Source organism: Lampris incognitus, chromosome 11, assembly GCF_029633865.1.
Source record: "Lampris incognitus isolate fLamInc1 chromosome 11, fLamInc1.hap2, whole genome shotgun sequence".
Lineage (NCBI taxonomy): Eukaryota > Metazoa > Chordata > Actinopteri > Lampriformes > Lampridae > Lampris > Lampris incognitus.
Window position 1 is genome coordinate 1,227,738 of NC_079221.1, and position 26,689 is coordinate 1,254,426.

A 26,689-nucleotide genomic window follows, 5' to 3' on the forward strand; every position below is an offset into this window, starting at 1 on the left:
GGACTGTGGACTGCGGAGCACCCTGAATGGTGGTGGACTGTTGACTGCGGAGCACCCTGAATGATGGTGGACTGCAGAGCTGCGGAGCACCCTGAATGGTGGTGGACTGCAGAGCTGCGGCGCACCCTGAATGGTGGTAGACTGCGGAGCACCCTGAATGGTGGTGGACTGTTGACTGCGGAGCACCCTGAATGATGGTGGACTGTGGACTGCGGAGAACCCTGAATGATGGTGGACTGCAGAGCTGCGGAGCACCCTGAATGGTGGTGGACTGCAGAGCTGCGGAGCACCCTGAATGGTGGTGGACTGCAGAGCTGCGGAGCACCCTGAATGGTGGTGGACTGCGGAGAACCCTGAATGATGGTGGACTGCAGAGCTGCGGAGCACCCTGAATGGTGGTGGACTGCAGAGCTGCGGAGCACCCTGAATGGTGGTAGACTGCGGAGCACCCTGAATGGTTGTGGACTGTGGACTGCGGAGCACCCTGAATGGTTGTGGACTGTGGACTGCGGAGCACCCTGAATGACGGTGAACTGCAGAGCTGCGGAGCACCCTGAATGGTGGTGGACTGCGGACTGCGGAGCACCCTGAATGGTGGTAGACTGCGGAGCACCCTGAATGGTGGTGGACTGTGGACTGCGGAGCACCCTGAATGACGGTGAACTGCAGAGCTGCGGAGCACCCTGAATGGTGGTGGACTGTGGACTGCGGAGCACCCTGAATGGTGGTAGACTGCGGAGCACCCTGAATGGTGGTGGACTGTGGACTGCGGAGCACCCTGAATGACGGTGAACTGCAGAGCTGCGGAGCACCCTGAATGGTGGTGGACTGCGGACTGCGGAGCACCCTGAATGGTGGTAGACTGCGGAGCACCCTGAATGGTGGTGGACTGTGGACTGCGGAGCACCCTGAATGACGGTGAACTGCAGAGCTGCGGAGCACCCTGAATGGTGGTGGACTGTGGACTGCGGAGCACCCTGAATGGTGGTAGACTGCGGAGCACCCTGAATGGTGGTGGACTGTGGACTGCGGAGCACCCTGAATGACGGTGAACTGCAGAGCTGCGGAGCACCCTGAATGGTGGTGGACTGTGGACCGCGGAGCACCCTTAATGGTGGTGGACCGCGGAGCACCCTTAATGGTGGTGGACTGTGGACTGCGGAGCACCCTGAATGAATGGTGGTGGACTTTGGACCGCGGAGCACCCTGAATGGTGGTGGACTGTGGACTGCGGAGCACCCTGAATGGTGGTGGACTGTGGACTGCGGAGCACCCTGAATGGTGGTGGACCGCGGAGCACCCTGAATGGTGGTGGACTGTGGACTGCGGAGCACCCTGAATGACGGTGAACTGCAGAGCTGCGGAGCACCCTGAATGGTGGTGGACTGTGGACTGCGGAGCACCCTGAATGGTGGTAGACTGCGGAGCACCCTGAATGGTGGTGGACTGTGGACTGCGGAGCACCCTGAATGACGGTGAACTGCAGAGCTGCGGAGCACCCTGAATGGTGGTGGACTGCGGACTGCGGAGCACCCTGAATGGTGGTAGACTGCGGAGCACCCTGAATGGTGGTGGACTGTGGACTGCGGAGCACCCTGAATGACGGTGAACTGCAGAGCTGCGGAGCACCCTGAATGGTGGTGGACTGTGGACTGCGGAGCACCCTGAATGGTGGTAGACTGCGGAGCACCCTGAATGGTGGTGGACTGTGGACTGCGGAGCACCCTGAATGGTGGTGGACTGTGGACTGCGGAGCACCCTGAATGGTGGTGGACTGTGGACCGCGGAGCACCCTTAATGGTGGTGGACCGCGGAGCACCCTTAATGGTGGTGGACTGTGGACTGCGGAGCACCCTGAATGAATGGTGGTGGACTTTGGACCGCGGAGCACCCTGAATGGTGGTGGACTGTGGACTGCGGAGCACCCTGAATGGTGGTGGACTGTGGACTGCGGAGCACCCTGAATGGTGGTGGACTGTGGACTGCGGAGCACCCTGAATGAATGGTGGTGGACTGTGGACTGCGGAGCACCCTGAATGGTGGTGGACTGTGGACTGCGGAGCACCCTGAATGACGGTGAACTGCAGAGCTGCGGAGCACCCTGAATGGTGGTGGACTGCGGACTGCGGAGCACCCTGAATGGTGGTGGACTGTGGACTGCGGAGCACCCTGAATGGTGGTGGACTGTGGACTGCGGAGCACCCTGAATGAATGGTGGTGGACTGTGGACTGCGGAGCACCCTGAATGGTGGTGGACTGTGGACTGCGGAGCACCCTGAATGACGGTGAACTGCAGAGCTGCGGAGCACCCTGAATGGTGGTGGACTGCGGACTGCGGAGCACCCTGAATGACGGTGAACTGCAGAGCTGCGGAGCACCCTGAATGGTGGTGGACTGTGGACCGCGGAGCACCCTTAATGGTGGTGGACCGCGGAGCACCCTTAATGGTGGTGGACTGTGGACTGCGGAGCACCCTGAATGAATGGTGGTGGACTTTGGACCGCGGAGCACCCTGAATGGTGGTGGACTGTGGACTGCGGAGCACCCTGAATGGTGGTGGACTGTGGACTGCGGAGCACCCTGAATGGTGGTGGACTGTGGACTGCGGAGCACCCTGAATGAATGGTGGTGGACTGTGGACTGCGGAGCACCCTGAATGGTGGTGGACTGTGGACTGCGGGGCACCCTGAATGGGCTTTTGTGTTCAACATGTGCTCCTCTCAGTGTCTCTGGACATTAGTCAATAACTTTTACTGATAGACTAGGGGATGTGTGTCAGACATCCAGACACCTTGTCAGACACTTATTTACTCAAACTAGCTCACAACCTCACCCTGTTGTGTTGCCTGTGTGTGTGTGTGTGTGTGTGTGTGTGTGTGTGTGTGTGTGTGTGTGTGTGTGTGTGTGTGTGTGTGTGTGTGTGTGTGTGTGTGGTTGTGCTATGCAGATACAATGGAGAGTGGGAGATGGGCCGGGAAGCTTTGGAGGATATCCTGTACAGAGCTCAGCTGGAACTTTATTCCCAGCCTCTACTGGTGAGTCCAACAATGCGTGACTGATACCACTAGAGTACAGAGATAACCATACTGATAACTTTCTCTCAACTTGAAACCCACTGAAATGAAAACATGCAATACTTCTACAATTACTGTCCTTCTTACCCTGTGAGGATTTGACACAAACAGCCCAGGAAACCATTTTGTCCTCAGCTCCCTCCTGCCTACCCATCCATTGCTGTATGAATACCTGCAATTGTCCCTAGGTGTGTGTGTGTGTGTGTGTGTGTGTGTGTGTGTGTGTGTGTGTGTGTGTGTGTGTGTGTGTGTGTGTGTGTGTGTGTGTGTGTGTGTGTGTATCTCCTGTGATGGCCTGGTGGCCTGTCCAGGGTGTCTCCCCGCCTGCCGCCCAGTGACTGCTGGAATAGGCTCCAGCATCCCCGCGACCCTGGGAGCAGGATAAGCGGTTTGGATAATGAATGGATGGAGGAATGGATGGATGGATGGATGGATGGATGGATGGATGGATGGATGGGTATTAACATTGTATCGATAAGACACAAAAGCCATATTGACATTCTCATCATGGCAAACAGTTGTCCACATCCTGTAGCCCGCTGTGTGACAGTTATTAGATCTTTTCTGACATTCTTGAATTAACCTTATCAAGATGGATAAATTGTGTGACGATGCATGTTTGTGAACGTGTGTGAGTGTTTAGTTTTTAACTCAACACAAGTGGCTGAATTGTTTATCGTTTTCAGTGTCAGTGCCTGCGTTTACCTGTGTGTGCTTTGTTACCTGCGCCTCTCAGTTGGGGAACGCCATGAAGAATTCTCTGCCGGAGAGTGCTCCCGATGAGCCACGTGGGCGAAAGGTGCTCCAGGTGGAGGTGACGCCCACTGTGAGCCGCATCTCCATCTCGGCCATCACCACTGCCTCCATACGACGCCACCGCTGGAAGAGAGAGGGTAAGATGGTAGCCAAGAGTGCCGAGTTGAGGGAAATCTTTTGACATGGCTGAAGCGCAAACTGAAAAGTGAGCTGTGCCTCTGTGTGTGAGAGATGAAGGGATGAAGAATCGGTAGATATGAGGAATACATTTCCAGAATGATAAAAATTCTAAATTAAAGAAGGCAACATCATTACCTCAACGTTGCTGTTGTACACCTCAAAAAGCTAGAGAATGTGCCCTCTACCAAGGAACTGAGATTTCCCCCTGTCCAGTTTGAATGAAACGTTCCGTTCTCTTACTTTGTCCCAGTAGAAGTCCCCTTTTCACATGGGGTGTGGCTCAGTTTGGAAACAAGCTGTTCAGATGCTGTGAACATACTGAAACATACCAAACAGCCCAAGACCTTCTCGTCATTGTTCATCATTTAGCACTCGGGAGCAGAATGAAACTGGATGCAGGGGTGTCAGTGTTACGCAGTGTTGAAAATCTTAAAACTTTGACAACCACCTAACTTTTACATATCTTCTGCTAAACTGTGAAAGGACTGCTCGGGCAACTTTCTGGTGAGAGGAAGCTCTCTGGTGTCTCTTCCTGGCTGTGAGAAGGAAACTTGTTCTCCGTGTAGTCTGCTGACCTCATGAGTCTTGTGCAAATAGTGTGTTATGCTGGAAGTTACCATGTAGGCTGTCTGTTGCAATATTTGTGCCACACTGCTCTTCATTGCGTTTTCTTTGCTTTGTCTTGTCTGTTGATTGTGTGCTATATTCTTCATCAGTTGTTTCTGTCAATGCATAGGAATTCTGTCACTGCAAAACATGAGAGAAACTCAGGACAACCAAAGTCTGTAGACAGTTATACTGCGTGTGCACCCAGATAGACTGAGCAACGTTTAAATGGTTACAGGATCGTCCGCTGTTGAATGTGGAAGTTAATGCGCAGCGCTATCCTCAGTCTTATGCAGTTGGGCTTGCATGAAACCCCCCCAAAAAAGCAGTTTTAGTATTTGTGTACACACGTAGTAAAACTAACAGTTTTCCATGATGCCAGTAGGTAAATTATGGCTCTTGCAGCAGCTTTATCCCAGCAAAACACGGGGGCTGACAGGCCGGGGCTTGCAGGCACTAAAGGAGCGCGTCTCCCCGTCTGTGTCGTTGACTCCCAGATTGTTTTGACTACACAAGCGATGCAGAGTTGAACCTCACCATCAACCCTCCTAGCCACGCCCACCAACACCACATCCCCTGGGACCTAGCAGCCAACCCGGAGGGAGGAGGGCGGGCTCACAGCCACCACAGCAGCAGCAGCAACAGCAGCGTCTTGCCCCCCATCACACTTGAGGGTAGGGGACAGGGGAGGATGTGCTGTGCCCTCAGAGCAGGGAGCAACTCAGGAGGAGGTGTCCCTCTGGCCTGTATCCTCCTACCCCTCCTGCACCTCCTCCTCTTCCTCCCCCACACGGGGGCTAACTGATTGTCAATGCCGCTCCCATACTGGCTGCCTCTTCACTTCCCCAGAGTATACTAACTCATCCCGTCTATTGGACCTACCTCTTTGCTCAACAAGTCCTAAAACCAGACCACTGCTAATATCTGTCAGAAGAGTCTCCTATTCTGGGTTTGAAGGAGGTGTGGCCAATAGTCATTTTGCATGGGCCTGTTGTCATTTCATATTCCCTATTGCCTTTGCCATGCCCTAGCTTAACCTATATGAGTGCTGCCCTTGTCACTCACTGAGCATGTACGGTGCCGAGCCCGCTGGTTAACCTTTTTGTTCTGGGCTCTGGATTCCAGAGTAAGACAGCTGACTAATACTCTAGTCAGAGAAGTCACTCATTCATGTCTCATAATTGGTATGATGAGTTATTTTATTTCTCTTGTTTTGCCAGGGAACACGTCAAATATATGTAGAGGTGTCTCTCACGTCCAGACGTCTGTTTCTCTGCTGCCCCTTGTGGTTTTTGTCAGCAGCAAGACGAGTTTTGTGTCACTAAGTCCAGTAGCGACCATCTGCTGTCCCCATGCCATTTGGAGAGGCTGTCACCTATTTGTTTTACAGTCTTGCAAATTGCTTGGGTGCTAATTTTGTGTTCTGTCACGTGACCGTTTCTTGAGTTGAGCGGTAAGCTCAGTGAGTGAGAACGAGCCCCTTCTGCATGCATCAAAGCATGTGCATGCAAAAGAACATGTTTATGAACAGCTGGAATATGAACCTCAGGGGTGCTGCATTTTACGATGAGGCCCGGGAACAACCTATGTTGTGATGCTTGAACACGTCTCTTACGTCTGAACCCAAGGTAACTGAGCATATCCCATTCTTGGTTCAGCTGAAGGTAACTTGACCGCTAAGGATAATCATCAGGTCCACTTTTTATTTGAAATGTGTGCCCAGGTCCGTGTGTGGTCGCTACATAGCCAGACATCATGTGATTCTGGAGTCAGATGCTCCCATGCAGCTGGCAGATCAGCTTATTCCTTGGCAGTTCAGTCTTTTGTCTGCCTGCCATCCCACCCTCTCCACTTGTTCTTCCATTTAAGTTTCATTCAAGAATTCTGAATTTGTCTCTCTGGTGCCTTTTACCATTAGTATGGATTTCCAGCCATTTATTAGAGGACAGTGGTGGTCTTGATGAGAGATTTATTTTTAGGGCTTATGGGGCCTTGCCTTTTAGAAATACAGACTAACTGACTAATGCTCGTGGCTTTGGATTACGTCTCTAGAGTTATGGGGATCGAGTTCTATCAGCAAGTTTGTGAAACCCCTTTGTAAGATTTTAGATGCAAACGTCATGTTGTTATTGTATTTGGATTGGCTTGTGACAGAGTTAAGACTGGCTGCAGTTCTGTTGTACCCGAATGGCACATGGACTCGCCCTGATGCTTTATCCAGATAGGCGAGATCCTCTTGGGCCAGCCGACCACCTCACCAAAGGTCCAGCGCAGCAGGGGAGATGAGGATTGGGGCAGGAGAGCTTGTGTCTTCCCACTGTGCTTGCCATGTGCATGCCAGTCCAAGCTTTTTCCTTCTACTCTGTCTTTTCTCCATTTCTCCGGTGCTCCGACTGCCTGTGGTGCCCTGATGTCCAGTCTTGCTTGCCCCTGTGCTGCATGAAGGAGAGAGACGGTTGCTTTAGCAGTTTTTTTTCCCCCTATGGCATTTTTCTGTAACTTCTGATTTTTCTCTAATTCACTTTTATCATTATTTTCCCCTTTCAGGTTCAAATAATGGCCATGAAGTATAAAAGTTCTTTATATACATCCATTATGTCAGGCTTGTGCCTGTTTGAATTCTGAATTGCATCAATGATGAAAAACTCGTCGTGTAATCTATTGGATTGCACTTTTGTTAGATGATCTCTGGAAGAGCCCAAGGAAAGCATCAGCAGCCGGGATGCATTGAATTTGGTTTTGTAATCTATACTTTATTATTTGTGAACACCTCATGGAAGTCGTTACTGTGTGTAATCGGTGTTTGTACTGCTGTGGGTACAAGAGTGAATCGCCCACACTGCCCCGGGGTTACTTTAAAAGATCTGCTGATGGATTCCAGGCATGGCTAGTAAACGTTTTGCAGTAGTGGTAGATTAGTGCATGATGTTCCTTGGGGTTATCCGAGGCTGCCAGCCTGTAGGTGATGTTTCAGTGGTACCGGCAGTCAAGTGGATAGAATCTCAGAAGCAGTACATGATCATTACTGACACAGGGTTTAAGGTTACTCACTCATAAGATGTTTGGAAAGGCCATTTTAGTCATTAACAACTTGCTCTCAAACTCAAACTTGACAGTTTCCATGTCTGCAGTAAGTCCTCCCTCACACGTCTGTCGTGCTGTCATTCTTTTCCCTTTTCTGTGTGTGTGTGTGTGTGTGTGTGTGTGTGTGTTTGTTTCTGTACATGCACAGACGCTGATGGCATGAGCGGTGGAGAGGACTCATTCAATGTCAACGACCCAGATGAGGGCTTCTCCTCTGGGGCATCCAACAGCAGCCAGCCTAGCGGCACCAAGGCCAGCAACAGCATGGGGCCCAGGGCCGGCAGCCTGAAGAGTAGCAGCAGCAGCATCAAGAAGGCTGTGATTGCCAGGATGTCCCGGGAGAAGGAGAGAGAGAGAGAGAAAGAAAAGGAGAGGGAAAGGGAACATGACAAGGAGGCAGAAAGACAACGGGAGTTGGCGGCAGACCCAGAGGCCGCCCTGAGGAGGCACCACCAAAGGAAACAGTCCCCCCCTGCCACCATTACTCTGGATGCCATCGAGCTGAGCCCCATCAAGAAGCACCTAAGTTTCCCCGCCGGGCCCACATTGGTACGGACTGGCAGCACCTCCTCCAGCAAGTCCTTTGACTGCATGAACATCAGTCTGAACGGAGACGGGGACAGCAAAGACAACATGGCTGGCTGTTCAGAGCAGGGAGGGGGGCTCACGGTGGGCGGCACCCACCGCCACTCCACCATCAGCCTGCAGGAGGAGCATCTGGTCAGGCCAGAGGAGGCCCAGGACCTCCTGTCACCTGGAGCCCCCCTCAATAAGCAGTCTCGCTCCCCTAGCTTCAACATGCAGATCATATCACAGGTGTAACTTGGGGGAGGGGGAGATGTGGGAAGACATATACGCGCGCACACACACACACACACACACATACATCCTTTTAACACAGCCATGCCTTCAGTTTTCTTTCCTCTAGTTAGTCATTACCTCACCTCAGCATCTCCTGTCTACATACCTGTGTTGGGGATTGTGTGTGTGTGTGTTTGTGTGTGTGTGTGTGTGTGTGTGTGTGTGCATGCGCACGCACACACATGCAGATAGGAGATGACTCGGCCATCATCGTCGGATGTTTTTGTCTCCGCCCAGTCTCCACCCAGTTTAACTCGGATGTAGTCAGTATGCCCATGCAGGTCCAGGCAGTCGGGTGGTGTCACTGACGGACCAGGTGAAAGATGTCAGCCGAGAGAAACAGACTGCTCATTACTGTAACTATCCTCTCTTTCTGACCAATCTGAGCATTCCGCTGAGTCGACAAAAAACTTCCAAAACAAAGGAAGGGATCAGCAAAAGAAATCATAACACTTCACGTGCTGTGGGCTTGGGGATCTATACAAGTTCTACAAGTCACAGGTTCTGACTGGCTCGGTCTGTTTGGTATTGAATCAGCAATAAGATTTACCCATGTAGTGAAACGTGAGGGTGTTGTTCTTTCCCTCATTCCTTCTGGTTCATTCCTGAGCTCACGTGCAATCTGTCGTCCTTCTCATTAAGGTTCTTCTCATTAGTATTCTTCTCATTAGTGTTCTTCTCATTAGTGATCTTCTCATGAGTGATCTTCTCATGAGTGCTCTTCTCATTAGTGTTCTTCTCATTAGTGCTCTTCTCATTAGTGTTCTTCTCATTAGTGTTTTTCTCATTAGTGTTCTCATTAGTGATATTCTCATTAGTGTCCTTCTCATTAGTGTCCATTTCATTAGTGTTCTCAACTGGACACAAATGGTTTGATGGTTCCATCTTTTAAATGTCTTTGTTTGTTGCTTTGTTGGGGGGTTGGCAGAAGAATGGTGATCCAAAGAGGGTATTGTAGGGTGGTTCGTTACAGGGTTGTTGTTTTTTTATTTCCACCATATATTTTTTTTTTTTGATTATTTTTTTTTTTGTGAGGAACAAATAGATCCCTTGGTTTTCAGCCCACCAGCTACATTTTGCGTTCTAATGATTTTTACGCATTCGATCTCAGATCATTTTCAGATTCCTGACATTGTCAGAGAATTCGACCGGATGCGGTTGGGGTTCTCCTCCCGAGCTTTTATACCAAGCTCTCAAACAGACAAATCATCAGAAAAACAAATCGCAGCTGTGCAGCTACTGGAAGACCGGAGGTAACAGCTCATCTGATGCATTTCCAGGTCCTGTAGTAGCTGTTTTCACCAGGCCCAAATCTCCCCGTGAACACCTTGTTGAGGAGCTGTATGAGAACGGCCAAGGCAACGTGGACATCTGACAGACTTTCTACGTGCAAGACGATGTCTGTATGTCAAGTCAGACGTCTGTATGTCGAGCCGGACGTCTGTGTGTCGAGCCGGACGTCTGTATGTCGAGTCAGACGTCTGTATGTCGAGTCGGACGTCTGTGTGGCGAGTCGGACGTCTGTGTGTCGAGCCGGACGTCTGTATGGCGAGTCGGACGTCTGTGTGGCGAGTCGGACGTCTGTGTGGCGAGTCGGACGTCTGTGTGGCGAGCCGGACGTCTGTATGGCGAGTCGGACGTCTGTGTGTCGAGCCGGACGTCTGTATGTCGAGTCAGACGTCTGTATGTCGAGTCGGACGTCTGTGTGTCGAGCCGGACGTCTGTATGTCGAGTCGGACGTCTGTGTGGCGAGTCGGACGTCTGTGTGGCGAGCCGGACGTCTGTATGGCGAGTCGGACGTCTGTGTGGCGAGCCGGACGTCTGTGTGGCGAGTCGGACGTCGGTATGGCGAGCCGGACAGTGGTTTAATGTACTTAATTAGTTTTCTGGTCTGAAAGCACTTGTCTTTTTGTCTGTCAGTCTGTGTAAAAGCTATGGCTCTATGTGGACATGTATGATGTCTCTGACTTCCCTCATGGCTCCTTGAACTAGTGAAGTGCTGCCCTCTAGAGGTTCTTATCAGACACTGCGCCTCATCAGAACAGCAGGCCACCTTGACATCCAGTGTTGTGTGCTGTGACTGGATGTTCATTAAACATTTGTTCTACCTCATTGTGTAGTCACCTGCCACTCAGACACCTCTCTCAGTCTCGTACCTTTCAGAGGCTTGATAAAAGTCCTGTTGGTTCTGGAGCCATGACTGGAGAACTTGACGAGGGAATTGGGAGTGGGACCAAAACCATTTCATACGCTAGACAATTGTAATGACACTGTATAATCTGTGTGTATATGAAAAGTCGTTCCTGTATATTTTGGCCTCACATTTTAGTTCAGTCACATTATGCACAGACTGTAACTGCAAGACAACCGCAAGGCCGTGTTTGTCTTCAGGACTTCGTTAATTTTCTTTTGTGAACATAAAAAGAGTTTCGTTGGAATTATTATTTTTTGTTCCCTAAAATGTCTAAGTTACATTTTTTCGTAGCAGTTTTTAAGTGCAATTTATTTTGCTCACGTGCATGGAGTTGAGCTGGATCTGCTGTGTGCACAGTGCTGGTCTCCTGTAGTGCACCCAGCCAGGCTGTGTGCGTCATACACATGGCTTGTGTGCGTCATACACATGGCTTGTGTGAGTCATGCACATGGCTTGTGTATGTATTTTGTGCCCTGTGAAGCTCTGCTGTTTCACACGGCTGTGACTCTAAAGGGGCCAGCAAGCCAATCTCATCCCTGTCCTGTCACAAACTCTTCATCTTTGCCCTGTCACAAACTCTTCATCTTTGCCCTTTCACAAACTCTTCATCTTTGCCCTGTCACAAACTCATCTTTGTACTGTCACAAACTCTTCATCTTTGCCCTGTCACAAACTCTTCATCTTTGTCCTGTCACAAACTCTTCATCTTTGTCCTGTCACAAACTCTTCATCTTTGCCCTGTCACAAACTCTTCATCTTTGCCCTGTCACAAACTCTTCATCTTTGTCTTGTCACAAACTCTTCATCTTTGCCCTGTCACAAACTCTTCATCTTTGTCTTGTCACAAACTCTTCATCTTTGTCCTGTCACAAACTCTTCATCTTTGCCCTGTCGCAAACTCTTCATCTTTGCCCTGTCACAAACTCTTCATCTTTGTCCTGTCACAAACTCTTCATCTTTGTCCTGTCACAAACTCTTCATCTTTGCCCTGTCGCAAACTCTTCATCTTTGTACTGTCACAAACTCTTCATCTTTGTCTTGTCACAAACTCTTCATCTTTGTACTGTCACAAACTCTTCATCTTTGTCTTGTCACAAACTCTTCATCTTTGCCCTGTCACAAACTCTTCATCTTTGTCTTGTCACAAACTCTTCATCTTTGTCCTGTCACAAACTCTTCATCTTTGCCCTGTCACAAACTCTTCATCTTTGTACTGTCACAAACTCTTCATCTTTGCCCTGTCACAAACTCTTCATCTTTGCCGTGTCACAAACTCTTCATCTTTGCCCTGTCACAAGCTCTTCATCTTTGTACTGTCACAAACTCTTCATCTTTGTCCTGTCACAAACTCTTCATCTTTGCCCTGTCACAAACTCTTCGTCTTTGCCCTGTCACAAACTCTTCGTCTTTGCCCTGTCACAAACTCTTCGTCTTTGTCCTGTCACAAGCTCTTCGTCTTTGTCCTGTCACAAACTCTTCGTCTTTGCCCTGTCACAAACTCTTCGTCTTTGTACTGTCACAAACTCTTCGTCTTTGCCCTGTCACAAACTCTTCGTCTTTGCCCTGTCACAAACTCTCCATCTTTGTCCTGTCACAAACTCTTCATCTTTGTCCTGTCACAAACTCTTCATCTTTGTACTGTCACAAACTCTTCATCTTTGTACTGTCACAAACTCTTCATCTTTGTCCTGTCACAAACTCTCCATCTTTGTCCTGTCACAAACTCTTCATCTTTGTACTGTCACAAACTCTCCATCTTTGCCAGATGTGCCAATACAAATTGTCTAATCATGGAAACTTTTTTTTTTCTTGTGTCTTAAGTCAGAGATTTTCTGCCTGTTTTGAGTTTGTTTTGTTTTTTTTCCCCTGTTTACTCGTCATTCTAAAGCGAAGGGGTGAAGAGGATGTCTGGTTTCACAGCTACATGTGCCCTTTGCTCTGTTCTTCTGTGTCCAGGTCCTTCCCACAAGCCATATGGTTCTGGACATGATGTGGTCTCACAATCAGTATCAGCTGTCCTGTTCAAGTGTGACATCATTTGGAGCCAGACAGTTTGTATTTCTTGTGTGTGATCATCAGGTAGTGTGTTACATTTCCACATGTAGCTCATGTGCTCGTATAAAGTTGGATGAGTGATTATTTTCAGTATATATAAACCAGTTCAGTCAGCAGTAAAAGTCCCACACCTGTGCACCACAGAGGAAGCCACTGCAGCTGCTTGTTGTCGTCCTTGGTGATTCCTGTTGTGTGCGTTAAGCCTTACTTTGTCCGGGCCACGAAGGCCCGGTCTGCTTCTCTGGCTTCACAGTCCACGGGCTGTCCCTTCTGCTTGGCTCACCACCAGTACAGCTGTCTCTCCGCTGGGAAATGCTGTCCTTCACACACACGTCGTGCTCTCTCTCTCTCTCTCTCTCTCTCTCTCTCTCTCTCTCTCTCTCTCTCTCTCTCTCTCTCTCTCTCTCTCTCTCTCTCTCTCTCTCTCTCTCTCTCTCTCTCTCTCTCTCTCTCTCTCTCTCTCTCTCTCTCTCTCTCTCTCTCTCTCTCTCTCTCTCTCTCTCCCCCCCCCTGTCGTGTGTGTGCTGACCGTGCCACCCGACCCCCCGCTGTGTGGTGTTGTGAGCTAAGTGGCACCGTTTGCTGTTCAACCTGGTGACGTGTCTGTGTTGTTTAATATGAGCGCCCCCTGACCAAGGCCAGCAGCGCCATGTTGGTTAAGTGTGTTGGCTTGGTGTACTGGATAGACGCGTATCCCTCGGTGTCTTGTGCTACGTTGCATGTGATCAGGCTGGGAAACGGCACCAGTCGCCAGCCAGGTGCTGCTACATGTTGCACTGTGGCTTGTGACTTTGTCCAGCAGCTCCATCAGCAGGTGACCAGCAGTTGTTCAGGGGTCTTGTGTGTGTGTGTGTGTGTGTGTGTGTGTGTGTGTGTGTGTGTGTGTGTGTGTGTGTGTGTGTGTGTGTGTGTGTGTGTGTGTGTGTGTGCGCTAGTGAAATTATGAAAGTGCTTGTTGGTTTTTCGATTTTGTGAGCCAGAGGGGCTGTTGGACAACAAGTGGCAGTTCCCTGTCCTGCGTGTGACCAGTCTGGGTTCATACCGTATAATGATGCACTTTAATCCAACCGTCATCCTCCTCTTTCCTCAAGTTACTGAGAAAAATATATATAGGCATATATATAAAGATATAGATAGATGTGCAAATGTGTATACGCTCAATGCAGGGTTTTAGTCTCTTTTAAAGCAGTACTTTAAGCGATGTCACATCCAACACAATGCTTTTTATTTTACAGCAAAGGCGAAGTGAGGCTACAGCTATTTATTATGTTTGAAAACCAAAAAAAGAAAGAAAGGTTGAGGTCAGGAAGGTCTCAGGATTTTTGTTGTCAAAAAGCCACGTGTCAAATATGACGGCATCAACATTTGTGTTGTTGAGGTCAAAGTTCATTCTATGCAACACTTAATTCTCTTTTTGTTTTGTTATTTCGTTTTCTTGCTGGCTTCAGTTGAACCTCTTCAGGTGGGAGCGGCAGACGCTTTCTTCTCCGTATTTGCATTATTTTTGATGTGCGAGTCCTCGGCAGCATCCAGTGAGCTGGTCTATACACCCTGTACTGAGCTGATCTATTCTATGCACCCTGTACTGAGGTGATCTGGTCTAGTCTATACACCCTGTACTGAGGTGAGCTGGTCTACTCTATACACCCTGTGCTGAAGTGATCTGGTCTATACACCCTTTACTGAGGTGAGCTGGTCTAGTCTATACACCCTGTACTGAGGTGAGCTGGTCTAGTCTATACACCCTGTACTGAGCTGATCTATTCTATGCACCCTGTACTGAGGTGAGCTGGTCTACTGTATACACTCTGTACTGAGGTGAGCTGGTCTAGTCTATACACCCTGTACTGAGGTGACCTGGTCTAGTCTATACACCCTGTACTGAGGTGAGCTGGTCTACTCTATACACCCTGTGCTGAAGTGATCTGGTCTATACACCCTGTACTGAGGTGAGCTGGTCTAGTCTATACACCCTGTACTGAGGTGAGCTGGTCTAGTCTATATAGCCTGTACTGAGGTGAGCTGGTCTAGTCTATACACCCTGTACTGAGGTGAGCTGGTCTAGTCTATACACCCTGTACTGAGGTGAGCTGGTCTATACACCCTGTACTGAGGTGAGCTGGTCTATACACCCTCTACTGAGGTGAGCTAGTCTAGTTTATACACCCTGTACTGAAGTGAGCTCGTCTATACACCCTGTACTGAAGTGAGTTAGTCTAGTCTATAAACCCTGTACTGAGGCGAGCTAGTCTAGTCTATACACCCTGTACTGAGGTGAGCTGGTCTATACACCCTGTACTGAGGTGAGCTGGTCTAGTCTATATACCCTGTACTGAGGTGAGCTGGTCTATACACCCTGTACTGAGGTGAGCTGGTCTATGCACCCTGTACTGAGGTGAGCTAGTCTAGTCTATACACCCTGTACTGAGGTGAGCTAGTCTATACACCGTGTACTGAGATGAGCTAGTCTAGTCTATACACCCTGTACTGAGGTGAGCTGGTCTAGTCTATACACCGTGTACTGAGATGAGCTAGTCTAGTCTATACACCCTGTACTGAGGTGAGCTGGTCTAGTCTATACAGCCTGTACTGAGGTGAGCTAGTCTAGTTTATACACCCTGTACTGAGGTGAGCTGGTCTAGTCTATACAGCCTGTACTGAGGTGAGCTAGTCTAGTTTATACACCCTGTACTGAGGCGCTGTGGAATGGAGGACCTCATCGGGGGGTGGGAGTGGGAGGCAATGCAGGCCTCTGCTTGCATGTGGGTGAAATGAGGACCACTGCTTCTGTGTTTATCATTGGGCTGCCCTCACGAGTGTCAGACGGTGACTCCAAGGGGGGCTCAAACTCACGGTGCATGTAATGGGCCCTTCTGTCAGTCTGCTGTGCTGTGGCTCAGAGACGTTGGTGATGTGAAACATAAACATGATGGATGTTGAATCATAAACACATGATGGATGTTGAATCTGATCGAGAGGCTTCGAGGGAAGCTGATGAAGATGTGATAACACTGTACTGTTTGTTGTATAAATGAAAAGAAACCTATTTTAAATCTTGTAAATAACAAATGTACAAAAGAGTGAAAGCAGTACAAATATATATTAAAATGCTATGACAGGTGTGAGATGTAGAGAGAAAAAAATAATCTGTATATTGTTGAATAAATATTGTGCTGTAAGGAAGTTGTCTTTGTGTTGATTTATATGGTATATGAAATTTACTACTTTCAGCTGCTCCCGTTAGGGGGCGTCACAGCGGATCATCCGTTTCCATTTCTTCCCGTCCTCTGCATCTTCCTCTGTCACACCAGCCACCTGCATGTCCTCCCTCACCACCTCCATAAACCTCCTCTTTGGCCTTCCTCTTCTCCTCTTCCCTGGCAGCTCCATATTCAGCATCCTTCTCCCAGTATACCCAGCATCTCTCCTCCACACATGTCCACACCATCTCCATCTTGTCTCTCTTGCTTTGTCTCCAAACCGTCCAACCTGAGCTGTCCCTCTAATATACTCCTTCCTCACCCTGTCCTTCTTCATCACTCCCAATGAAAATCTCATCATCTTCAACTCTGCCACCTCCAGCTCCTCCTCCTGTCTTTTCATCAGTGCCACTGTCTCCAAACCATACAGCATAGCTGGTCTCACTACCATCTTGTAAACCTTCCCTTTAACTCTTGCTGGTACCCTTCTGTCACAAATCACTCCTGACACTCTTCTCCACCCACTCCACCCTGCCTGCTCTCTCTCTTCTCCACCCCTCTCCTGCACTCCCCATTACTTTGGACAGTTGACCCCAAGTTTTAAACTCATACACCTTCGTCACCTCCACTCCTTGCATCCTCACCATTCCACTGTCCTCCCTCTCATTCACGCATAGGTGTTCTGTCTTGCTCCTACTGACTTTCCTTCCTCTTCTCTCCAGTGCATACCTCCACCTCTCCAGGCTCTCCTCCACCTGCACCCTACTCTCACTACAGATCACAATGTCATCCACAAATATACGCGTTTGGACCTATGATAATAATAATAATAATGCTTAATAATGATAATTTCTTGCACCATCTCAGGAAGAAGTCCAAGAGTTTCCACTGTCTCATGTACATCATGTCAACCACGTCTCTGGTGGTCTACCAGAGACATTCCCTTATCTGAAACGAGGGAAGGGATGGTAACTTTATATTTAAGTTGATAAGATGAAAATGAAAATTACAAAACAAGGTAGAATCAGAACTTGAAAGCCACCTACAAAAGCAAAAAAAAATTAAGGATGACAAAAATAGGAATGTCCCTCGTCCAAAGCCGGAGCTAGGTGGTTGTTGCATTTGTTAGCTGCATGTCAAAATGACAACAAACAAACAATACTGCTGCGAAATACTGTTGATAGCCTAGTTATACTGATTGTATTGAAACTACTGCCTAACTGAACATAGTGTTGTCCTGACATCTATTGGCTACACTATAGAATAACAGCCAGGACTTTGCTGTCAGACATTACTCTCTGAACCTTGCACAAGACAAGACCGTTTACCTTCAAACCAAGTTCTCCTGATCTTCTAGACTTTTGTATTAATATCCTTAAAATTGCACCACTAGACGTGATATAGCATGATGTGATTATTAATTTCCTGTATAACTGGTGTCTCTTCTTTCTCCTCTTCCTCTTTCTTTATCTTACTCCTCTTACTCATTCTCTTCTTCCTCTTCCTCTTTCATCCTCCTCTTCCTCGTCTTCTTCTTGTAATTATTCACAAATACAGATCAATAAAGAAGTGAGTGGCATTCCTAAAATCAAATCCTCTGTCTGCTCGCCCTATCATCCACAGGAATATGAATGAACTCATGAAGGAGACTGTGCGGTCATCAGTCTATGATCTGTTATGTAACAGGACAATGACCCAAAACACAAGAGTAAGTCCACCTTAGGATGGCTCATTCTGGAGTGGCCTAGTCAAAGTCCCGACTTGAACCCCATCCAGATGCTGTGGCAGGACCTTAAACGAGCAGTTCATACTCACCCCCCCCCCCAACCCTCACTGAATTACAGCAATTCTGCAACAACAACAAAAAAAGAAGTGGGCCAAAATTCCTCAACAGTGATATGAAAGACTGATCTCCAATCATAGGAAGCGTTTGGTTGCAGTTGTTGCTGCTAAAGGCGGCATGACCAGTTATGTTCTGGGGGGCAGTTACGTTTTCACATGGATGGTACAGGTGCTGGATAACTTTTTTTCCTTCAATAAATGATCATTTAAAAAACTATTTTGTGTTTTCTTGGGTTCTCCTTTCACTCCGAGAATCGCCACCTTAAAGTGGTGGAGGGGTTTGGGTGTCTCGGTGATCCTGGGAGCTGTGTTGTCGGGGGCAATAGCTCCTGGTAGGATCTCCCAAGGCAGATTGGTCCCCGGGGAGGGGCCAGACTAAGAGCAATTCCCAAGAAACCCAATGAAAGTACAACAGCAGAGCTATAGCACTTCGCCCAGAAAAGGGAAACGGGCCCCCTCCTGGAACCAGACCTGGGAAGGGAGCTTGCTGGTAAGCATCTGGTGGCCAGGCCTTGGCCCATGGCTGAAAAAGCCCAAAAAAGTAACATGGCGCCACCATCCTGTGGACCCCCCACCCGTGGGGACGAGCATTGGGGTAGGGTGCAATGTAGGCCGGGCGGCAGGCAAAGGCGGGGACCGGGACGTGCCAATTTCTGGCATCGCAGACTAGTCCTCGGGATGTGGAATTTCACCATTCTGGCAGGGAAGGAGCCTGAGCTGGTGCGGGAGGTGGAGCGGTACCAACTAGATATAGTTGGGCTCACCTCCACACATATAGCATAGGCTCTGGTACCAAATTCCTGGAGCGGGGCTGGACTCTTTACTTTTCCGGAGTTGGCCAAGGTGACAGGTGCCGGGTGAGTGTGGGGATACTCACAAGTCCCCAGTTGAGCGCCACCATGTTGGAGTTCTCCCCCGGGGAATGACAGGGTCACCTCTATATGGCTGCGAGTTGCTGGGGGGAAGGCTCTGATTGTTGTGTGTGCTTATGCACTGAATAGCAGTTTGGAGTATCTGGCCTTCTTGGAGTCTTTGGGTGGTGTCCTGGATAGGGTTCTGCCTCGGGACTCTATAGTTCTGCTGGGGGACTTCAACACTCACGTGGGTAACGATGGAGAAACCTGGAGGGGCGGAACGGCCTCCCCGATCGGAACCCAAGTGGTGCCTTGTTATTGGACTTCTGTGCGAGTCATGAATTGGCCATAACAAACATCATGTTCATAAGGTAGTTCATGAGTGTACTTGGTACCAGAACATCTTAGGCCAAAGATCGACGATAGACTTTGTGGTCGTATCATCAGATCTGCAGCTGTATGTTTTGGACACTCAGGTGAAGAGAGGAGCAGAGTTGTCAAGTGATCACCACCTGGTGGCGAGTTGGATCAGATGGCGGGGAAGGCTGCCAGACAGACCTGGCAAACCCAAACGTGTAGTGAGGGTGAACTGGGAATGTCTGACGGAGGCCCCTGTCCATGAGGTCTTCAACTCCCACCTCCGGAAGAAGTTCTCGTGTATCCCGAGGGAGGCTGGGGACATGGAGTCTGAGTGGGCCATGTTCAAAGCCTCTATTGCAGATGCAGCAGGTAGGAGCTATGGTCATGAGGTCATTGGTGCCTGTCGAGGTGGCAACCTAACAACCCGCTGGTGGATACCGGCAGTGAGGGAAGCCGTCAGGCTGAAGAAGGAGGCCTTTAGGGCTTGGTTGGCCCAGTGGTGTCCTGAAGCAGCAGACAGGTACCGGGAGGCCAGAAGGGCTGTGGCTTCGGCGGTCGCGGAAGCAAAAACTCGGGTGTGGTAGGAATTCGGAGAGGCTATGGAGGAGGACTTTCAGTTGGCCTCAAGGAAGTTCTGGCAAACCATCCAGCGACTCAGGAAGGGGACGCAGGGCATGACTCAATGTTTTATTCTCTTTCAATGTTGTATTCTGTAAATTGTGTAAACACAACATCCATTGCACGTTGTCCATCTTGGGAGAGAGATCCTCCTCTGTTGCTCTCCCTGAGGTTTCTTCTCATTTTTTCTCCCTGTTAAAGGTTTTTTTTTTAAGGAGTTGTTCCTTATCCAATGAGAGGGTCTAAGGACAGGATGTTGTGTTGCTGTTAAGCCCACGGAGGCAAATTTGTAACTTGCGATTTTGGGCTATACAAATAAAATTGACTTGACTTGACTTGACTCAGGCTGTGTTCAGCCGGGGAGGGGAACTGCTGACCTGGACTAGGGATGTTGTCGGGCAGTGGAAAGAACACTTTGAGGAGCTCCTGAACCCTGCTAACACGTCCTCAGTGAAAGAGGTAGAGTCAGAAGACTCAGGGGAAGCCCCACCCATTTCCCTGGCAGAGGTCTCTGAGGTAGTTAAGAAGCTCCTCGGTGACAAGGCGCCAGGTGTGGATGAGATTCACCCTGAAATGCTGAAGGCTCTGGACATTGTTGGGCTGTCTTGGCGGACACACCTCTTCAGTGTCACGTGGAGGTCGGGGACAGTACCTGTGGAGTGGCAGACTGAGGTGGTGGTCCCCATATTTAAAAAAGGGGACCGGAGGGTGTGCTCCAAGTATCGGGGCATCACACTGCTCAGCCTCCCAGGGAAAGTCTAATCTAGGGTGCTGGAAAGGAGACTCCGACCGATTGTCGAACCTCGTATCCAGGAGGAACAATGCAGACTCCGTCCTGGTCGTGGAACAATGGACCAACTCTTTACCCTTGCGGAAGTGCTGAGGGGGCCATGGGAGTTTGACCAGCCAGTCTACATGTGTTTTGTGGATTTGGAGAAGGCTTACGACCGTGTACCCAGGGCACTCTGTGGGGGGTACTGCGGGAGTATGGGGTACCGGGGCAGTTGCTACAAGCCATCCGGTCCTTATATAACCAAAGTTAGAGCTATGTCCGCATTCTTGGCACAAAGTCAAACACGTTTTCGGTGGGTGTCGGACTCCATCAAGGTTGTCCCTTGTCTCCGATTCTGTTTGTGATATTCATGGACAGGATCTCAAGGCGCAGCCAAGATGAGGAGTGTGTCCCCTTTGGGAACCTCAGAATTGCATCTCTGCTCTTCGCAGATGATGTGGTTTTGTTGGCTTCATCAGAACGTGACCTCCAGTGAGCAATGGGGCGGTTTGCAGCCGAGTGTGAAATGGCCGGGATGAGAGTCAGCACCTCCAAGTCTGAGGCCATGGTCCTCTACCGGAAAATGGTGGATTGCTCCTGTTGAGGTGTTTTTCTTCAGCGGATTATACTTTGCGTACTTACAAATAAACAGACTTGTTTTCAACAACGATGGTGAATTCATATTCTTACTTCACAAGGCATTTGCATTAACTTTTATACAGAGCTCACATTAGATGTGACAACCGCGCTTTTTTTGACGTCATGCACGCACTGTACAAGTGCACACGCCAGACTGCGTAATTATGTCGCCGCTGAACCTACGGTGGCTCATAAGGTACAAACAGTACAATATACAAAACACCCGTAAGGGAAATTCGCACCACAGAGTACAGAGTTTTATACATGTTAACAGCTCCCTCCGGGTTGGGGATGAGTTGTTGCCTTAAGTGAAGGAGTTAAAGTATCTCGGGGTGTCTTGTTCACGAGTGAGGGTAGGATGGAGCAGGAGATTGACAGGTGGATTGGTGCAGCATCAGCAGTAACGCAGACGTTGTACCGGACCGTTGTGGTGAAGAAGGAGCTGAGCCAGAAGGCAAAGCTCTCAATTTACCAGTCAGTCTTCGTTCCAATCCTCACCTATGGTCATGAGCTTTGGGTAGTGACCGAAAGGGTGAGATCACGGATACAAGCGGCTGAAATGAGTTTCCTCCGTAGGGTGTCTGGGCTCAGCCTTAGAGATAGGGTGAGGAGCTCGGACATCCGGAGGGAGCTCGGAGTAGAGCCGCTGCTCCTTCGCATCAAAAACAGCCAGTTTAGGTGGTTCGGGCATCTGATTAGGATGCCTCCTGGGCTCCTTCCTTTGGAGGTTTACCGGGCACGTCCAACTGGGAGGAGACCCCGGGATAGACCCGGAACTCGCTGGAGGGACTACATGTCCAATCTGGAATGGGAACGTCTTGGGATCCCCCAGGAGGAGCTGGAGGGCGTTGCTGGCGTTGCCCTACTTAGCTTGCTACCGCCGTGACCTGACCCCGGAGAAGCGGCTGATGATGAGATGAGATGCAATGGGTTCTTCTTGTCTTATATTACATTTTGTGTGAATCTCTGAAACCATTCAGTGAGAGAAATATGCAAAAATGGAGGCAATCCGGAAGAGGGCAAACACTTATTTAGAGCACTCTAGATACTTTCGATATTGATCCCAAGGGAAATTGTGGCGTTACAGTCACATTTACAGACAATATGACAAAGGAAAATATAAGACACTTATTTACATCTACAAGGCACAAAGGTGCATGAAAATAATAATGTGCAATAGTCTGAGAAGCGCACCGTCCTGCAGGTTTGATTTAACATATTAAGGATTTATGTACATGAATTGCACGAACGTTAAATGTTATAATAGGACTGTAATTTGGGCCTGGTAATAAAAAAAGAAAAAAAGGTGTATTCCCTTTTGAAAGGGGATGTGAACAGTCATTTAAAACAACACCCAAAGGTAGCAGTGGGAATGGACATTTGGAGTACAGGAGTATAATATTGCTTACAGTGTTGCATTCGGTTGAATGTGCAGTTCGAGTATAGTAGTTTTAATTTATTTGGTCCAAATACGTATAGGGACTTTGATTTACAGTGTATTTTGGAGTGATTCTAATGTAGTCGTGCCCCCAACAGCAATGAAATTACAATGTGTATATGTATGTGTGTGATCCAACCACCTACTTGATATGAGATATAACAGAGGCATAACCACTGGACTGACTTCATGGTAAATCATAACAATGTCAAACTAGTAGCAATATGACGAAACCTTTGATTAGCAATGGAAGAAAGTTGGATGCAAAATGAAATCCCAGAATCTTCAGAATGACAGACGGCAATACAGCCGCTTCACACGTTCAGGCTTGCTTGTTTCCCCTTGTGTGGGCATGTCTTGTCAAATGAGTAACATCTAATGCAAAAGATTGATTTACATCTCTGACCCCTACAAAACCCAGCAGGCCCATCAACACGTCAGTTTAACACGTCAGCTGTGTGGGGGCTCCTCCGCTCGTCACCTCCATCACAGCTTTTCGTGTTGGGCAGGGGTGAAGCGTGCTTGGAAGAGACCTTCAGACTTGCTTTGTTTGACTGTAGAGGCTAACTCAGCAGCCTACGCCCACAGTATCTTATTTTGCTTGAAAGTATTTACTTACAATATGGAATGTTGGTATTCTTGAAAGTGATATTTCTTGACGCAAGCCCACTTTTACCCAGAAGCACTGAGAGGCTGACAGTCCACCCTTTCAACCAAACATGACCAAATAAATGACACCAAGAATGCAACGGTACATGAGAATTCATCCATCATCCAGCCATCGTCCATCCATCATCCATCGTCCATCCATTGTCCATCATCCATCCATCATCCATCCATCGTCCATCCATCGTCCATCCATCGTCCATCCATCGTCCATCGTCCATCCATCATCCATCCATCGTCCATCCTTCATCCATCCATCGTCCATCGTCCATCCATCGTCCATCGTCCATCCATCATCCATCCATCGTCCATCCTTCATCCATCCATCGTCCATCCATTGTCCATCATCCATCCATCATCCATCCATCGTCCATCCATTGTCCATCGTCCATCCATTGTCCATCGTCCATCCATCATCCATCCATTGTCCATCCTTCATCCATCATCAATCCATCCATCCATCCATCATCCATCCATCCATCCATCATCCAAAGCGCTTATCCTGCTCAGGGTCGCGGGGATGCTGGAGCCTATCCTAGCAGCAGTCATTGGGCGGCAGGTGGGGAGACACCCTGGACAGGCCTTCAGGCCGTCACAGCCCCCCCCCCCCCCATGTCAACTTAATATGGCAACAGGCTATAGTGAATTATGTCCATAAGTCCATAAATGTCCACTACATACATCCGCTCCAAAATTCACCATAACAGGAAGGGTTAACGTGGCAAGGCCAGATGGCCTGGCAGGAACGGCTCTACCGAACAGGAGCAGGGGCTCCCACTCGAGAGGCCTTAGGGACCCTTCTTCTTCCTCCTCTTTTTTTTTGGATTCCCCCCGCCCCCCTTTTTCTCCCCAGATGTATCCGGCCAATTACCCCACTCTTCCGAGCCGTCCCGGTCTCTGCTCCACCCCCTCTGCTGATCCGGGGAGGGCTGCAGACTACCACATGTCTTCTCCCATACATGTGGAGTCACCAGCCGCTTCTTTTCACCTGACAGAGAGGAGTTTCACCAGGGGGACGTAGCGCGTGGGAGGATCACGCTATTCCCCCCAGATCCCCCTCCCCCCTGAACAGGCGCCCCGTCCGACCAGAGGAGGCGCTAGAGCAGCGACCAGGACACATACCCACATCCGGCTTCCCACCCGCAGACACGGCCAATTGTGTCTGTAGGGACGCCCGACCAAGCCGGAGGCAACATGGGGATTCGAACTGGTGATCCCCGTGTTGGTAGGCAACGGAATAACCCGCCACGCCACCCGGACGCCCCCTCTTCTTCTTTTCTTCTTCCTCTTCCTCCTGTCTTCTTCCTTTCCTCTTCGTCTTCTTCTTCTTATACACAACTGTAAATATTGCGAAACGCATCCCTGTGCAGCAGCATTTAAACCCGAACTAGCAACTTTTTCCAAAGCTCTAAAATGTATGAAAAACAGAAATGCCCAAAATTTATTCTTTGCATTTGAACAATTAAATGTAATTTAAGCCCTGGAATATTGTATTGCCCTGTTTTCTTTTATTTTTATCTCTTTTTAATTTACCATTTCTGTGTCCTTGTTTTGTTCTCATTGTCTTGGACATTTGCAGTCTTTAATTAAAAAAATCGAAAAAAATCTTCTTCTTCTTCTTCTTCTTCTATTGGCAGATGGCTAACAGCTTCCGGGTGCATTACCGCCATTTACTAGATGTAAAGTGAAACTGAGTCAGTAAAGTAAGAAATCCTTCCTGCCCATTTCCCACCGTGCTAGAAGTTCCCAGCCTCTGCGGCAGCCGAGAGGGAGCAAGCCTGTCAGAAAGGCTGCGGCAGCCCTTCTGCAGAAACTCCCACAAACCCACATGAACCTATGTCGCTTCTCCCACATGTTCTTTCTGCCCCAGCAATACAGCTAATTACCTCGGCCAAAAAGGCCAAGAACCTCATCCGGTCCTTCAGACAGCACCCCAGCCAGCCTGCTCCCAGGCCGACCTGGCCTCCTCAGCTTCTTCTGTCACATCATCGTATTTCCTAGCTGCTTGCTCGTGTCAGTTCTCCTCTTAGATCGAACCCTGATTACTTCTGCCCCCCCGTACCCCTCGTACCCCCCCGTACCCCCCGTACCCTCTGGACGTGTCGCCCCCTATGCTGCATAATTCCCTCTGCAAAGAAGACGCTCGGTCTTTTTCACACTTTCTTTCACGCGCATGTGTAGGGTACGCGGCTATTCTGAGTATAGTCTTATATGATTGGGTGAGTATAAGGCAAGCCCCCTCCATTGTAGCCAATCAGAGTGAGGCTCTCTAACACAGCGGGGGAGGGAAAAAGGGGAAAAGCGGAAGAAGAGAGGCGGTGCGCGAGAGCCTTGCGGCTGGCTGTGTGTGAGTCGCTGAACAAAGTGTGTTTCTAACAGGAAACACGAACTGTAGAGAGAGAGACAGACACGTACTGTACGTGGAGGGGACGTGTTGCGTCTCCCAGAATCCTCAGGGACCAATCCGTGTTTCCTGGGGTGCGTCGGAGAAGGTGTCCTGCCTGGAGGCTGCGAGGGACTACCAGCTAGCATGAATCCCCCCCCCCCTCCGGCTAGCGGTGGAGGGTTTGACCTGGTCCTGGACTGAGGACGGGGAAGTCGGTGCTTCGTCGGTGCCGTGAGTTTCAGAGCAACATCTGCCATTGTTGTAGTGCGCATGAGGACGAAGAGGATTCTGGACAGACGTTAGTAGACGTTAGTGTTTAGTGACGGACTCTCTCCAGCTCTAGCTTAGTACCGTACTGGATCAGCCTACAGTGCTGACGTTAGTCTCTGTGTCAGCTCCCTGGTCGTAGTGGCTCGTTAGGTCTCGGATGAAGTGTGGGGTGCTGAGAAGAGGACTCGGAGGACAGTCGTGTTGTTTAGTTGTGTGACGGGAGATTTGCTGCCTGAGTGAACGTTATTTCAGGAGCAGTGTGAACGTTGGACGCGTTGCATCGCTGGTGGCGCCATCTAACGTCCACAGTGAGTCACGTAGACTACACGCACGTCACGTGGTTTGCCCTGCCGTACAGGCGTGTCTCCCGCGGCTCGTCTCGTGTGTCCAGGATCCATCAGACTGGTATTTGGGTCAGTTCCGTTATTACTCATTACTAGACTGTGTTAACAAACCACCTGAACTGTTCATGTTTGAACATTCATTGGTTTTGATGCTCAACATTTAGAGTGAGTTTCTCATTTGAAGTTGTGTGGACATTGTGTATACTCAGAGATACCGTGTATACAAAGAAAGTCAAACTATGGTTTTTTGCATTTTATTTATTTATTTTGCTGTTATCATCCTATAGTATTACATTCAATTAATACTAAACTGTTGTTGCCTATTGATTCATATTTACTGTGTTTGGAGTTTAGGGCTTATTACAGTACTTAGCTGAGGGTTTATAAGTATTTTGGAGTTGTGTACTTACCTTGGAGTAGGGGTGTCTCAACTGTCCTGTTAGTTCTGGGGAGGGAGGGTTATGCTGAGTTGGACCCATAGCACAGCATA

The 26,689-nt window shown here is 49.1% G+C and overlaps 1 protein-coding gene across 1 annotated transcript in view; it reads left to right on the plus strand.

Moving 5' to 3' along the window:
• The window catches only part of LOC130120700 (hyccin 2), a 147,186-nt gene extending 138,553 nt beyond the window's left edge, over window positions 1–8,633 (plus strand). Inside the window, exons 11-14 of the mRNA XM_056289390.1 lie at window positions 2,948–3,035; window positions 3,811–3,967; window positions 5,114–5,290; window positions 7,849–8,633. Coding sequence (XP_056145365.1) covers window positions 2,948–3,035; window positions 3,811–3,967; window positions 5,114–5,290; window positions 7,849–8,522 — 1,096 coding nt within the window. The 3' untranslated portion in view covers window positions 8,523–8,633. The remainder of the gene's footprint in view (window positions 1–2,947; window positions 3,036–3,810; window positions 3,968–5,113; window positions 5,291–7,848) is intronic.
• The last annotated feature ends 18,056 nt before the right edge of the window (window positions 8,634–26,689 follow it).